This window comes from Chionomys nivalis, chromosome 16 (assembly GCF_950005125.1).
Source record: "Chionomys nivalis chromosome 16, mChiNiv1.1, whole genome shotgun sequence".
In the NCBI taxonomy this organism is placed as follows: domain Eukaryota; kingdom Metazoa; phylum Chordata; class Mammalia; order Rodentia; family Cricetidae; genus Chionomys; species Chionomys nivalis.
Window position 1 is genome coordinate 43,215,795 of NC_080101.1, and position 15,906 is coordinate 43,231,700.

A 15,906-nucleotide genomic window follows, 5' to 3' on the forward strand; every position below is an offset into this window, starting at 1 on the left:
GCTTTTTAGGGGAGGAAAAATAAAAGAAAATGTGTTCCTTTTCTCCTTTGTGGACAATTTATTTCACTTGGGGAACTGCAACTCTGAGCCACAGGACAGAATAAAACTCGGCGAGCTGGTGTGAATGCCTCTGGCGCAGTGTCTTTCTTCTTGCGGGGCTGGGAACCAGCCACAATTGGCTATATTAATAAATAACTTTCCTCACAGTCGGCCTTTACATGGTCCTATTGATAAAATTGTTCGCGTGTCGTTCACGCTTTTTCACTGGTTAAGAAGGGCTAGGGAGGCGTCCCGAACCCAGGCCCTGAGCTCACCCCCTTCTCGTTCTCAGTGCTGGTAAGTTAAACTGGGTGTCATCCGGAGCTGCCAGGCCAGAGGTTAGAGGGGCATGTTCATGGCTTAAAATTTATTGCCCTGGACTCTTCGGAGAGGCTTCCTCGGGCCCCCTCCCTCTCCCTTCCCTGGTTTTGCCATTCATGGGCCCTGGGATCAAAGGCTTTCTTCTATCTCTGGAGGGGAACCTTCTTTACTCCCCAGAAGCAATTGGAAGGTTGAGCCTGAAACTGAGAGTTTGCTGTCTTAGAAAATAGTTCCGGGCAAGGTGCACAGTCACATGAGCATGGCTGCTTTTAAAGCCTACCAAGAGACTTTCTGGTGTCCCAAGGAGGTATAGCTCCGTAGGCTGTGGAGTGGACACTGAGTCTGTTTTCTTTGTGTTCAACATGGTCTTGTCTTGGTTTGCTTAGACTTGAGACCTTTGACCTGGCCTGGCTTTCCCATTGATATAAACAACGAGTTTTGTGACTTTCTAAGTGCCACGATTGCTCACTTTCCCAACATGCTTGGATGACTAGTGGATAGCGTGGCAAGCGACTGTTCGCACCCAGCGGCTCCACTTTGCAGATCTGGAGACTGAGGCTCCGAGTAATTCACACCGAAGGTGTCTCGGGACTTGAATTAGTTTTCTGGCCCTGCCTAGGTTTCCAACAGATGGCAGCTTAGGAGGCGACTTTAAAGGCCCTCTTCGATTGTCCGGACATCCTGTTCGCCAGTGTCACTTCTGATCTAGGCAGCACAACTGCATTTTCTTGGGCAAGGCACCAATGAGCTTTCTGCACAGAGTCCTCTGTTCTATTTTCTATGATGGGGCAGAGGGTGGGAATGGGGTGGGAGTGAGGACACATCATTGGAGCCACTGCAGGAGTTTCCTGGTGACTTCAGTGGTGACAGCGTGGGATTTGCAGAAAGGTGCCTGAGTTGACCCAAATGCCTGCTACGGCTCTTCTCGCCCTGCTGAGAGATTGCGGTCTTTTTTGTTTGTTTGTTTGTTTTTTGTTTTGTTTGCTTTAAACATAAGTAAAAATCCAGCCTTTTGGTTCTGGAGAAGTAAGTGCCAGGACTTTCTCCCGGTTTTAAACTTAAAAGCAAAACAAGGTTGAATTGATGAATCGCAGGCGGTGTGTGTGTGTGGGGGGGGGGGGGGGGGGCGGCGGCAGCAGCGGGGATTAACAGCCCTGCGGAGAACTTCCTCCTCTTCAAGGCCGCAGTTCGATCCACAGAGCGCATCTCCTACGAAGCTTTGTGGCTGCTTCCTATCCTCAGAGAAAACTGAGGGCCCTGAGTGTGAAGAGCGGCAGTGATGCTCAGCTGGCTTCTCCCTCTCAAATTGTTCCGGAGGTTTCATATTTTGGGGCAAATCCGGGTAGAGGGAACAGCTAACGTGGTTCTGAATGGTGGACTGGCCTGAACCCAATCCCTGAAATGGAACTATGGTCGTTATTTGAAAAGTGTAGGTATTTTCTGGTGTTTTCCCATCAAGTACCTGCCTAATTTCTGTATGGCACACGCCAGAAATCAATAGAAGTTAACAAGTCCTCCAAACAGTCCCCATCTCTTTGTTTAATCTCCTTTACAATAAAGCCAAGGGGAGAGAATTAAGAATCTTTGAAGTAGACCAAGGCTCAAAGGAATCAGCCAAGTAGACTTAAAGTAGTCACTTATTTTCCAAAACTGGTTTGTCGGCGAACAATAAAAGGAAGTAAAATTTATGGAGAAATTATACAGTGGATTTGTCACTTAAAATATCGTAACTGTCTCAGGGACAATACCCCATGCTGAGGATTAATGGTCCCGCCGGACCTTTGATTCACCAGAGCCTTTTCTTCGCCCTTGACAAATTGGATTTTTAGGAATGGGAAGGTCGCCTGGACCATTGTGTGCTAGCCATTCAGAGGCCTCGATTATGCAGGGGGCTGAGGGAACCACTCCATGTGACCCTCTCGGGTGGGACTCTGCAGCTGCTTCACAGCGCAACTCTCTCACCAAACTCCGCGCCCTTGCGCTCACGGTGCCAAAAGGCGCCCGCCCGGATTGAAAAGGCGCAGTGCATGCCCGCCCGCGTCACTCTGCGGGCAGAAGACGCACGTCGGGGTGCGGCTCCTTCATTGCATGAGGTTGCTCCTGGTTCTGTCACTCTCTCCTCGTGGAGGACCCCGTGAGCCCCAGCGTCTGCCAGGTGGCGGTGGCCACAATGCATGGAACTTCACGCGCTCCGGCCACCAGCGTGAACGCTGACTGCTGCATCCCGGCTGGCTTGCGCCTGGGGCCCGTGCCTGGCACCTTCAAGTTGGGCAAGTACCTGTCAGATCGCAGGGAACCAGGGCCCAAGAAAAAGGTACTGGGCCATTCTGGATTTCCGTCCCTTGCGATTCGCCTCCCATTGCTCCGATCCAGAAAAGGGATAGAGAGGAAAAGCGGAGAAAAGGGACACCTGCTAATTCTGCAGAGTAGAATTTTCCGATTAGACTTAGAATGTCTCATAACTGAGCTGGACGTGGGGTGGGTTGAAGGGAGGGCAGAGCTGAGTGGAAACAGACTCTAGGTCGGTGCGCCAGGATCTGTAGGGATGGGGGCCTGTGAGAACTGATAGTTTTCGCCAGCGCTCTCGGGGTGTCCTCAGCAAGGCGGTAAAGGTTCCTAACTCTCACCTGGGCTCTTGCATCTTTGGGCAAACATACCCTTTTCTCTGGAGGCATCGGATGGGAAGGACTTTTTTCCCGGTTTTGTTTACTAATTTGAGGCTTAAATTTTGTTTTAAACAAGTCAATCCCTTTTCTCGGAGGAGACAGTTCTTGTGAGGCTATTAGTTCTCGAAATATACCAAGTCCCCATTTATTTACTTGTAGGTTTGGGTAGGAAAGGATGGAGGGAGGATGAGTCTTGTGGTGATTAATCTTGATGCCCTTTGAGAGGTAGCGGAGCCCCACCCTCGAGGGAACACCCAGTTGAGACCCCTGCAGCGGACTCTCAGAGTCCGAGATCACCAGGGACAACTCTTCAACGCTGACCGCTCCCTCCCCCCACCCCCACAGTTTTGATCCCTGATTAGAGGGGGAATTTAAAGACTCTTGCCCGCAGAGGGTGGGGGGATACCTTAGCAGTCAAGGACTGGCAGGCAGGACCGGGAAATTAAGTCAAAAGCTTGTTTAAAAAAAAAAAAAAGGACCGTAGTTTTAGTCAAAGTCTAGAGCTTTTTTGCAAGAAGTGTCTTCCGTGTCTGAGGAGCAGGACCTGCACCTTACTCCCGGTGCCAGAAAGCCTCTGGTCTCTCATTCCGGTCTACAGCCGGTTTTGTAGCTAACCACGCCTCTCTCTTTAAACGCGATTTAATTGCTTTTAAATGGCCTGCTAGCTGCAGGCAAAATTTCTCTGTGCTGGCTTTGTTCTGAGCATTTCACCGCGGAGTTCTCTTGCACCTATGAGCAGTTCTATAGAATGGGGAGGCTGAGAAACAGGGTAGGAATACTGCGCCAGGCTTCAGACCGGGCTTGAACTTGGAACCACTTCTCTCCGGTGTTAAGGACCCTAGAACCGCGCGTAGAGAGAGGTGGGGGAGTGTTTTGTGACTGTATGCCTCCGGGAGCTCTCAGAGAATGCTTTTTTCAGCTGGTGTTTCCAAGGTGTGTGGTTGTGGTGATGGTCGTGGTGCTGACTAACATTCAACCTTCCTCATTTCTCCATCCTCTAAACTGAGGCACTGAGGAATTATTCTCCCAGCAGCTCATAGAGGTTGGGTCAGAGAGAACACGAGCATTTTCCGAAGTTGGGTGGGGTGGAGTACAGTCTTTCCTCTGGGTTGTGAGACTGGCTGTGACACGTGGGGAAATGACCATTGCTTGTATTGCAGGTGCGCATGGTGAGAGGGGAGCTGGTGGACGAGTCAGGGGGCTCCCCTCTGGAGTGGATAGGGTTAATCCGGGCAGCCAGGAACCCCCAGGAACAGACTCTGGAAGCTGTTGCAGACTTACCAGGAGGACAGGTACTGTCAGTGCCCCTCATCCTTGTTAATTCCAATTGCATCCACTAATGGTCCCTAAGGCAGCCGGGCATTTTGTAAGTAAAGAACTTTGAAAGGCAAGAGTTCTCCTTTTAAACGTGTCAATGACCCTGCAAGGAAGATACTTTTGGTTTGCCATTTAAAGGACGAAGGATGAGAGTCAAAGCTATCCAGTAGCTTCTCCAGGGCCACAACGTCAGCATTTGAACCTTTATTCTCAAGCACCAGGAAATAACAGAGAACCTTATTATTATTACTATTATTGTTATTGCTTATTATTATTATTATTGCATCCTAGATCTTCTATCGAGCATTACGAGATGTCCAGCCAGGGGAAGAGCTGACTGTGTGGTATTCTAACTCTTTGGCTCAGTGGTTTGACATCCCCACAACTGCAACTCCGACTCATGATGAGAAAGGTATTGCCTCTGAGAAGGTCTCCCCAACAGTGAGGGTGAGCAAGCGTAGAGTTCAACTCTTCTTTTGGGTAGTGGGAGGTGATCCCAGACCTGAAGAACCTTTTTGTTGCGCTCCGTGGAAGCGGAATTCATGCTCCTTACACAGGCAAAGAGGGAAATGCTGCCTTAAAACCATTAGCAAGTGGTAACAAAAGTGGGTAATAATCTTGTCCTCAACTGCAGCGGAATACTCCTTAGGAACTTCTTGGTTTCTCTCTTTCCCATTACGTACCCTGAATGACAAGCATTTACTTAATGAAGAACCAATAGAGGAGACTTAATAGGCCACAACCATTACATCTTGAGTTCTAGACCCCAAAACTTAAACCTAGAATACTTTTAAAAAGCTACAAAGGCCGGGCGGTGGTGGTGCATGCCTTTAATCCCAGCACTCGGGAGGCAGAGGCAGGTGGATCTCTGGGAGTTCGAGACCAGCCTGGTCTAGAGCTAGTTCCAGGACAGGCACCAAAGCTACAGAGAAACCCTGTCTCAAAAAACCAAAAAAAAAAAAAAAAAAAAAAAAAAAAAAAAAAAAAAAAACCTACAAAAGTGCTCTTTCTCTGTTAGTTTTACAGGAGAGCAGTGTATTTGATAGCATTTTAGAAGCGTCAAGGCACTTGCAGCTGGTCCCTTGACAGGTACTAAAGTTCTTGCTTAAAATGGTATTTATTCATTTCCCACTACTAAGTCTACTTAAATTGAATCTGGGATGTATCCCAGTTTCTTCTCAGATTTATTTGATTCCTTCCAAGCCAAGAGCCAGTTAATACAAATTAAGGGGTAGCCACTAAAGAGGACCACATTTCAAACCCTCCACACAGCACTGAAGGACACTTCCTGTGGGAAGAAGGCTGAAGTAGTTCAGTTTCTGCGACTCCCTTCTCTAACTCCATTCGGCTTCCTCTGCCCTTACCCCTCCTCCTTAATTGTTTTAGCCTGTTTATAATTTTCCCAAGAAGCTATTTACTTATAGACAACAACAACAAAAGTGTTCCAAAATACTTTAACACAATCTCCTCCAGAATGGGTACTCTACTGTGTCCCTTTAGAAACAGGTAGATATTGATAAAAGTGTAGTTATTTGGAAACAATTCTTGGGCTGGACAGGTTATTTAGAGAAACGAGTCATTTCACTTCAAAGTACTACTGTTTTCTGTAAATCAATTCTATTTGTTTTAAAATAGATTTTTTAATGTCCAGTATTCATAAGAATTATCCTAATATAGTTTGTTCTTTGAACTACATTATCAGAATCTTTTGTCAAGTCCTTCCAGGAATAAGCGCAGCTGTCTTGTAGGGGAAGTCTCAAGCTTGCCACTCTGCAACAAATTGTGCCAGCCACTTCTACACAGAACATTTCCCATAGGGACGACCAAACAGGGAAAAGCTGCTTGCTTAACCCATGTATTTTATTTCAGCCAACTACTTTTATAAATGCCATATGGCAACTGATATTTAAAAAAAATCCATCATTTTACTGTTGGGAAGGTTATAGCCTATTTTGAACCTGACATTTCTAGATTGGCATTTCTGAAATCTTTAAAATTGCATGAAAAGGAGGAGCAAAGTCATTTATGAAGAGTCACTTGGTGAGAGTTGAACCTTAGGATCTGCAGGACCTGTTGATGAAGATAAGCTGGAATAAACACACACACACACACACACACACACACACACACACACACAGTTGTCCTGTGTTTTGGGGAGAGGAAGAAATTTTCAGTGATAACATCTCTTTTTACAATACCAGCTAACTTCAGTTAGTTTCACTTTCACAGAAAGATTGAGTCACTGCCCTTCATTTTAAGAACCAAGTGTCCTTGGCTTTGCATTGGCAGAGCCATTCTGGAGCAGACTGAAAACTCTTGAAGAGAGGATGTAAAGGAGCAGCTGAACTTCAAACACTCCAAGAGAACCAAGGGACCACCCTCCTCTTTTTCTAAGAGTTGTTTTACATAGGTGTTTTACACAGGCAGCAGGAATGTTGCCGTGCTCTTGTGTAAGGCTTTGGGAAACACCTGGAACAATCCTCTGTCCCCCTGTTTCTCTCAGCTCTCCTTTGACCTTTACTGGAATAAACTGCTCCCCTCCTTTGAGAGAGCCCTCGCTGGCCTGAAACTTACTATAGAGCAAGCTGGTCTCCAGCTTACAAAGATCTGCCTGCTTCTGCTTTCCAAGGGCTGAGATTAAAGTCTTGTGCCACCACGGCAAGCTCTTTAGCAATGTCTTAAAAGCAGGAGTTGAGTGGACATAAAGAGGGAGAATGCAACCTTAAGAAATCTACCGTGTACTCCGGGATTTCCATGTGGCCCGATCAACTTTCTCACCGACATCATTAATTTTATCAATCAATCTATCACTTAAAAACACAACAAACTGCAGGACTGCATTTGTATGCACAGTGGTACATAGAAATTAGCTTTTAGTACCTGATTAGTAGCTATGCCACACATCTGTCTCTGGATTGTGTTCAATGACCCTAGTAAGTCAAGACAGTTACAGTGGAAGAGACACAAAGAATTGATGACACTAACTACACATGTACACCAGCATAACACTCACGGTAGAGAACTCTGCTTTTTTTTTTTTTTTTTTTTTTTTTGGCTTTTCGAGACAGGGTTTCTCTGTGGCTTTGGAGCCTGTCCTGGAACTAGCTCTGTAGACCAGGCTGGTCTCGAACTCCCAGAGATCCGCCTGCCTCTGCCTCCGAGTGCTGGGATTAAAGGCGTGCGCCACTATCGCCCGGCTCGAGAACTCTGCACTTTTAAGAGCAGAGTACCTTTCTCATTTTTATATATTTACTAAGTGAAATATATCTCGCGCGAGCTTGTATCTCTGCACCTTTCTAGGAGTTAATTAACTTTCAGATAGAACTGATAAGATAACGCTACACCATCCTTCTCTGGATATAATCATCCATCGTAGGATATCAAAAAGTAGAACTTTTTTTTTCTTCAATGCAATCCGATGAAGTTACTAAAAGAAATTAGGACGCATATAATTTTGAAGAGTAGCAAATCACAGTCCTTATGTGGGGATTCATTTGGTCACGCTCCAGGAAAACCTCAGGCGAGTGTTTAAGTCTGGGAGGGGGTAGAAAGGGTGGAGAGCCGACACAAAAGACATTGTTATATGAAAAGGAATGATTACATATGGCCCATACATACAGGATATTGTCTCGCCTGGTAATGAGGCGCTCACGACTATTAGATTGGCCTTTGTTCAGTTTATCCAACTCCTTGACATACGCCACCTATTCTGTAAACGCTAACAGATGGGCACAGGCACAGCACAGCTTCAACACTTGATTTAAGGCAACAGCTGCTCTCTGCCCTTCCCAGTCAGCCTTCCTGTGCTTTTCTCTTCTAAAGGATATTTACTACCAGGGCTTGGAGGAAGTCTTCATTGGACGGCCCCAGGTTACCTGGTTTGCTGTTTGAGTAGGCCTTTGAGGATAGAGGTGACAAGGATTGGCCATTTACACGCTTTGGGAGGGTCTTGATAGAGTTACTGAACTTTATCTGCCAGCCCTAAGACCCTCACCACCATCCCCGCTTCTGCCGCGCCATGGGTCAAAACCTGGACTTTGCCTGGTGCCCCGGAGCTTTCCTTCTGGCTCCCTTGCTTCTCATAGGGTTACTTTCCCTCTGTCTCTTGCCCAGGAGAGGAGCGTTACATCTGCTGGTACTGCTGGAGGACGTTTCGATACCCTAACAGTCTCAAGGCACACCTGCGTTTCCACTGCGTGGTCAGCGGCGGCGGGGGTCGAGCCTTTCTGCATCAGGAGCACGCGGCCAGACCCGGCGCTGGCCCGGCTGCGGAAGCCCTTGGCCTCCCTCCGAAACCCACCGCCCCGGACTTGACTGCGCCCCTCCAGGCAGGTGCACTGAGGTCCCAAGCACAGGCTCCTCAACTCGCCCAGGCTTGCGGAGCGCGGGAGAGCATCAAGCGGGAGGTTTCTCTGGCGCCCCCGGCCACTTCACCGTCCCCAGGCAAGTGGGGAACTCCCAGGAAGAGCAAGGAGCAGCCAGATCGCACCCTGGATGCCAGCGGGGTGGCCCGCGCACACAGTCACTTCGTGGGCATCGTGGGCGGTTCCGCAGCCGGCGGCAGCGGCTTGACATTTTACCCCGGCGTGCGTTCGGCTTTCAAACCCGCTGGCCTAGCCCGGGCAGCCGCGCAGGGCGACCCCTACCGGGAAGAGGGCGGCGGTAAGGGGCCCGGCCTGGCATTGGGCCGGCTGCTGGGTGGGGGTCGGGCCGGCGGGCGCCCCAGCAGTGGAGAGAGTCCTTCTGGCCACCACCACCATCACCACCACGCTCACCACCACCACCACCACCACCCCAAGTGTCTGCTTGCGGGGGATCCGCCGCCACCCGGCCTGGCGTGTCCCGGGGCACTGCGAGCCTTCCCCCTGCTGGCGGGTCACACGGAGGAGGTGTCCGCCTTTAAGCACGTGGAGCGCGCCCCGCCCGCAGCTGCTGCGTTGCCCACCCCGCGCTATGCCGCTCTCCCTGCACCCGGGCTCCCCCTGGAGCGTTGCGCGCTGCCGCCCCTCGACGCCGCGGGCGGGCTCAAAGCTTACTCCAGCGGTGAGTGCAGCCCCCTGCCCGCCGTCATGCCGGCCTTTACGGTATACAGCGGAGACCTGCTCTACGGCCCGCCTGCCGCCTATTACCCGCTCAAGCTGCACTTGGGCGGGCTTCTCAAATACCCCGAGTCCATCTCCTATTTGAGCGGGCCCGCGGCGGCGGTCGGCCCGGCGGAGTTGGGCTCCTTGGCCAGTATCGACCGCGAGATCGCCATGCACACGCAGCAGCTTTCCGAGATGGCTGCCGGGAAGGGTCGCGCCCGCCTGGACTCGGGGTCTCTGCCTCCGGCCGTAGTGGCAGCGACAGGCAGCGGCGGCGGGGGCGCAGCAGGCAAGCCCAAGACGGGCCACTTGTGCCTCTACTGCGGCAAGCTGTACTCGCGCAAGTATGGGCTCAAGATCCACATGCGGACGCACACGGGCTACAAGCCGCTCAAGTGCAAAGTGTGCTTGCGGCCCTTCGGCGACCCTAGCAATCTCAACAAGCACATCCGACTGCACGCGGAGGGCAATACGCCCTATCGCTGCGAGTTCTGCGGCAAGGTGTTGGTGCGCCGCCGGGATCTGGAGCGTCACGTCAAATCCCGCCACCCGGGCCAGAGCCTGATCGCCAAGGCGGGCGACGGCCCGGGCGCGGAGCCGGGCTATGCCCTGGAGCCTGGGGATCCCAAGAGCGAGGACAGTGATGTGGACGTCTGCTTCACGGATGACCAGAGCGACCCTGAGGCTGGGGGCCGAGGCGAGCGCGACTCCTAATGCTTCGGTGGAAAGGGAAGGGGTGTGGACAAAGTTGAGAGATGTGGTGACAGGAAAGACTTTGTTGATACTGTCGTTATTCTGGGGAGGGTGCTGGATTTGGAACAGTGAGCTTTTCCAGTTCTGGAATGGAGCAACGTTTAAGGATGGGCTGAAAAACAGCCAAAGAACAGCCCCGTTGGGCGTGTATCTCCATAATTCAGGCCTCTAGACTCTGGCATAGACCCTCTCCCTGCAGGCATTCTGGTCTTGGGGTTCAGGATCACATCAATATAAGCATCTCAGTGCCCCCAAAGGTGATGATTTTATCTGCCACACGTTTTTGAAAACGTTCTTTTCTGTGGAGGAAATCGTGCCTTTTGGAAAGATGTTTAGCGTCAATTTTGTTAGCATTTCACCGCGTAGGCCAAATAGTAGCTGTGACACCCACATACTTGTTTCCGTTTTTTTTTTTTTTAAAGCCGTTTTCCTGTCAAAGACCACTCCTTGCCACATTGTGAATACTGTGGTAGTGGATGCACGAATTGGTCAAGTTGGAATTATTTATGAGAAAATAATGATACATGTAAAATAACGCATGAATCTAAGAGCACGCAATATATAAATTTTAAAGAATATCCTATTTGGTAGAATCCAGATGTGTATGTTGTTTTATAATGAATGATGTACAGTGGATACAGTACTTTGCTCTTGTTTCCATTTTGTGCAATCTTTAAGACTAATAAAGATACAGACGAGAGTTTGATTACTTGGCAACTTCAGAGGACCCTTTAAAGAAGTAGTTCAATTCGAAAACAACCATTGAGGAAACTTCACAAGTCAGAGAAGATTTACATTATTCACAGAATTAATGTTAATTGGGGTTTACAGAGAGCAGGCGAAGCCCATTGATTTCTAAAACCATTGTTAACCGTGCTAAGTGTATTATGTTCACTTCAAGGACCTTCAGGGAAAAGCAAACACAAGCAAAAAAAAACCCCAACAACAACCTTTACATATATATAAATATTTCCTTGTCACAAAGAATCATGGAACTAGAATCAGTATTTCTTGTTGTCTACCATTTTGACAGAGTTTACCTTGGAACTATAAAAGGAAATTTGCTGTAAGCATTTTACAAGTCATGCATTTTAGTATTAATTCAACAAACACTAGAAGAGGACCCCCTTTTTTTTTGGAGGTGCTTAAGTCTCCCCTCCCCCTTGTTCTTCTTCCAGCAACTTTGTGCTGTTAGTTTTGGCCCCATTTTACAGAAGAGGAAATATAATTTGATCACAGTGTACAGACAGTAATTAGAATGGCAAAATTGTTAGCAGTGACTGTATTTGCTATTTTTAAAAAGTGATGTTAGATATACATTCTAGGAAGAATCCCCCCCACTTTTAGAAACAGGGAATTAGGCCCTTAGTTAAAGGCAGGTACACTGAGGGCCCAGGTCTGCAGCTGTTTTCTCAGAGGTTAGTTTAGACAGTTTGCAGGGATCTCATGGCCACAGTCACCCAATCTTGTCCTTTGAATCCTGAATCCTGAATGCTTTGTAAGTTCCCAGTGCTGTCTCTAGCTGGAAACACTGCCCCTTGGAAACACTAGGTAATGACAGGAACTTTTTTTTTTTTTTTAACATCATAACCAAGAACATTTGATTTCTATTAATGCTGATCTTCCAAAAGATTCCTTTTATGAGGAAATGCAAAGATGTGTGCTGGGAATTATAGGCTTTCAGTGTTAGCTGACTAGAGATCGTCTTGTTGTCTAAGAGAAAGCAAAAAGAGGGGATTTTACACACAAGAGACAGAGACAGAGAGATACAGAGACTGAGAGACAGAGCTGAGTTTTGTGGACACAATGGTAACACACTTTTGTTGAGGGACTCTTCTGGGCTCCTTGCATTTCTTCCCCCCTAGGAAGGAGGTTCAGGGATGATCTTGATACTCATGACTAGGAGGGAACCTAAGCTCTCTAATTCAGTTTTCCACTACCTGCTTAGCTACCATGTTTTGTCCTTTGTGGTCTTATCCTTTGTAATAGTGGTCACTCAAAAGCAGATACATCCTCGTACAGAGGGTTGAAAGAATTTTTTTTTTCTGACATCAGATCTTGTAAGTCCTCAAGGGAAAATTAGAAGTCCAGATTTGAAACACGGGGAAAATATTCTATTAGCTATAAAATTATAACCTGCACTTCATTTCCTAGATCAGTACTAGTTAGTGTAACTTCTGTTTGGTGGAAAAATAGTCAGTAAACAAACAAGAATTGTTTGGTTAAATGAAATACATGGAGAATTGGTTAAATGAAATACATGGAGAATTGATATTGATTTGGTAAAACAAAAAAGCTCCAGCTACCTGTTTCTGCCTTTTAGACTAGTTTATAACATTAAAAATAAAAACTAAACATAGATCTTCAAAGTTCTTAATTGCAGATTGTTTGTAATTCTCCATAGACTAAGACAACTCCGTTCTTTGTTCATGCTTTGCATCCTAACTCCAGAGATAATTAATGCCATTGTTTATCTCTCCATCGAAGTCCAACCAGCAAACACAGTCAGCTAAATGAAACTTTCTCAGCTTTTCTTAGAAAAGTTTCTTGAGACAAGATTGTTATGTGCCCTAGACTGGCCTTGAACTTAGAGAATCCTTGTGCCTCAGACTCCCCAGTTATGGAATTCAGGCATCCGTTCCTTTCTTCTTACTCCCTTTTACTCAATATATTGGTGACCTTAACTCATTCTGAGAGCAACGCAAAGGTACTGAGTATTTCCTAGATTTTTAACGGAATATTCTGTGCCATGGTATGAAATAGAAATGAAAAAAAAAAAAAAAGAAGAGGAGGACGATTCATGTCTTTCTAAAGCGAAAGGCTCCAGATTGTTTAGCATTACTTAAGTTGAATATTGGAAGGCTTTGCTAACTTAAATCGGTCTGCTATATCTGGGTTTTGATGTTGCCGCTGGCACTTACTAGTCCAGACGGTCTATTGCTACTGTTTCTTCATTTGTAACACAAGGTAAAATACGGTAGTTTTGAGCACTCTAAGGTGATGCTCGTAAGTGACTTAGCATCATGCCTGGTGCACAGAAAGCTCTCACTTCTACTCTAGTAAGTTGATATCTGCTATCACTTAAGATTTCGCCCGCAAGTAGAAGGGCTGGAGCCAGGTTTTCCAAGCTGCGGCAGCTTGTGCAGGACAGCAGTTTTGTTCTAGCTTTGGGAGAAGCTACATCATTTTCCGTAAATAGAGGCTTTCTAAACCTGAAGAAACCTTTTCAGACTTCTTGTTTGGTTTCCACTGTAAGCCCAGAAAACCAGTTTCAAAGGCTGTTGGCGCGGAGAGAATGCTGTTTTCGTTTCCAGTTACTAAGTTTTGAAAAGCTTGGCTGGTCTATGAGGGTTGAGCTTAAGCAGAAGCGCAGGGAAGAGGCGAGCACGCGCACACTTTAGTCCAGAGGAAAGCCAAGACTAGAGTAGAGCTGTAGGTCTGGCTATGGTGGGAAAAAAGCTTTTAGTGATTCTAAGCTCCGAGCAAGAGAAGGGTTAGCGCTGTTGAGCTTGTGGAGCTGGCGGAGTTGAGCCGAATGGGCGGTCATTGTCCTTATTTCTATAGCACCCATTGGCTCATCCCTTGCAGATAGGGCTGCTATTGGTGGTGGACCAGCAGTGCGCTGGAGCCCAGGCGGCGGACACGGTACTTCGGGAGCCTTGCTGTGGTGTAAGGCCCGGGGTACCGGGTGCCAGAGGCGCTCTCCATGCAGTTTCAGCGATTCAGCTTCGCTTTCCCAAGAACAGGAGTTTCAGGGTTGGGCAATGGAATGGGAGTTTCACCTCCATTGAGAGCACAGCCCAGGAACCTCTGGAGCAAAAGCGCCCTGAAAAACCCCTGCGACCCTTGGCAGGGGAGGGGTCGCAGCCAGGCTTGTCCCGGTTCCGGGCCCTGCCCGGCTGCGTCGGGGAGCTGAGCACCAGTGCCCTACGCTCTCACCATCTGCCACCTCCCCAAAGGGAAGAAGGCAGAGGCACCCGACGGCCGAGGTCATATGTGACCCTTGACCACCCAGGTGTGAGAAACACAGGGAGGATTCAACAGAAGGCGCAGCCCCAGTGTTTAGTTCCAGAAGGAGCTCCCGGCTTGCTCGCTAGGAGCTGGGCGACCTTCTATAAAAGATGAAAGGCGAGCTTCTGTCATCTGCAACTATGGTTTAATTCAAATTAGGGAAAACGTGCGACAGACAACTTGTTAATGCCTTTGACTTGGAAACCATCCAAGGGTCCTATAAAAAGGGACTAAAATTGGATGGATAGCCCTTTTAAAGACATTGATTTCATTTTCAGTACAACATGTTATTTAAACTTAGACGTTTTATGAAATAGATAAAAAACCTAACAGACAAGTTTATCGAAAAATATACAAGTCATATCACCAAAGGGAGATTTGATTATTTGAGTTAAACAGATAATGACAAAGGTTTTTTTAATGTAGCTTGAATAAATTTAAATTTCGTATAAAATGAAATATATAAATTATCTGAATATCCTGTCTTCACCTTTCCCTATTTATGTGCACTTTTTCATAGTTTGTTAGTGCAGACCCGAATGCAGATGCGCACTTCCTATCTTTAATGTTGTCAGTGTAATAATGTTCCTGAAGTTACCCTAAGCAGTGGATTGTTTAAAATATAAGGTTCTGCCACAGTTTGTGTCCAAATGGGAGGCACTCAGATGTAGACTAGAAAGCTGTGCTTGAAAATGCATTGTGCAACGGGAGACACACTGAGACGCAACAGCAGATAGCTGTACATGAGACAGTGAAGGTCAAAGGTTTCTTTAAATCTTTTTTTATACATCTACTGAAAAAGAAGCAGGAAGATACAATTTATGTCTGACACTGAGAAGTTCATTCCTCTATTATTGCCTTAAGGAAAATGGAGACGCGACCATGTCGGATTCAGATTGACTTGGGGGCATTGGGCCACAGAGGAACACAACTGAGAGTCATAAAAAGCTTTCAGGTATGCTAATAGTCACTCCAATGAGGAGTCAGTCAGTGTGGGCTGTCGCATTTTATAAGCTTCTTTGTGGTTTTCAGAGAGCAGGAGAAAGAAACGTCTCAGCAATCAAGATGATGTGAAGAGAAGAAGATACTCAGGGAGCTGATAGGATGGGTTTTCTAAATGATTTAAGGCTAACATGCTGAAATCTGGTCCCAGGATACTTGCTTCGGCATCTATAGGTATTTGTACACGTGTTGTTTCCCCTGTTTGGAAAATCAGTTTGTGTAATAAATTTAATTGGTGATTTGGGACTCTATAATTTTTATGTTGGTTAATATAAGAAAGAGAATCAACTTTACCTTAGAACATTCAATATTTCATTAGATTTTTATTATATCATTTCATTTTTGTAACAATTCATTTCTCAAATGAGGGAAATGAATCACGTCTTTCAACCAGTGAGACATTTCCCCAAGATTCAATCCTTTTCCCACTAAACTCACAGACTCCCTCTTCACATGGTTTCTCAAATACTATTTCCTGTACAAATGTCCCATAACTATTTGAAAAAGTATTCACCATCCTCAGCCTTCAGAGAGCTATACCGTCTTAGGGGTTCCATCTCACAGGACTGAGAATAACTCTTATCAAGAAAAAGATATCAAATGCTGGTGAGAATATGGGGGAACCCTTACACACTACTCGGGAGATGTAAACTAATGCAACCATTATGGAAGTCTGTGTGAAGGTTCCCCCCAAAACTAAAAAAGGGCCAGCA

General features: G+C 46.9%; 1 protein-coding gene across 1 annotated transcript; it reads left to right on the top strand.

The window, feature by feature from the left end:
• The first annotated feature begins 2,387 nt into the window (after positions 1-2,387).
• On the top strand, positions 2,388-10,141 carry Prdm13 (PR/SET domain 13). The gene is given in 5 exon segments (XM_057791209.1): positions 2,388-2,442; positions 2,445-2,674; positions 4,187-4,318; positions 4,635-4,755; positions 8,457-10,141. Coding segments are annotated over 5 exon segments (2,223 nt in total).
• Positions 10,142-15,906: the final 5,765 nt, after the last annotated feature.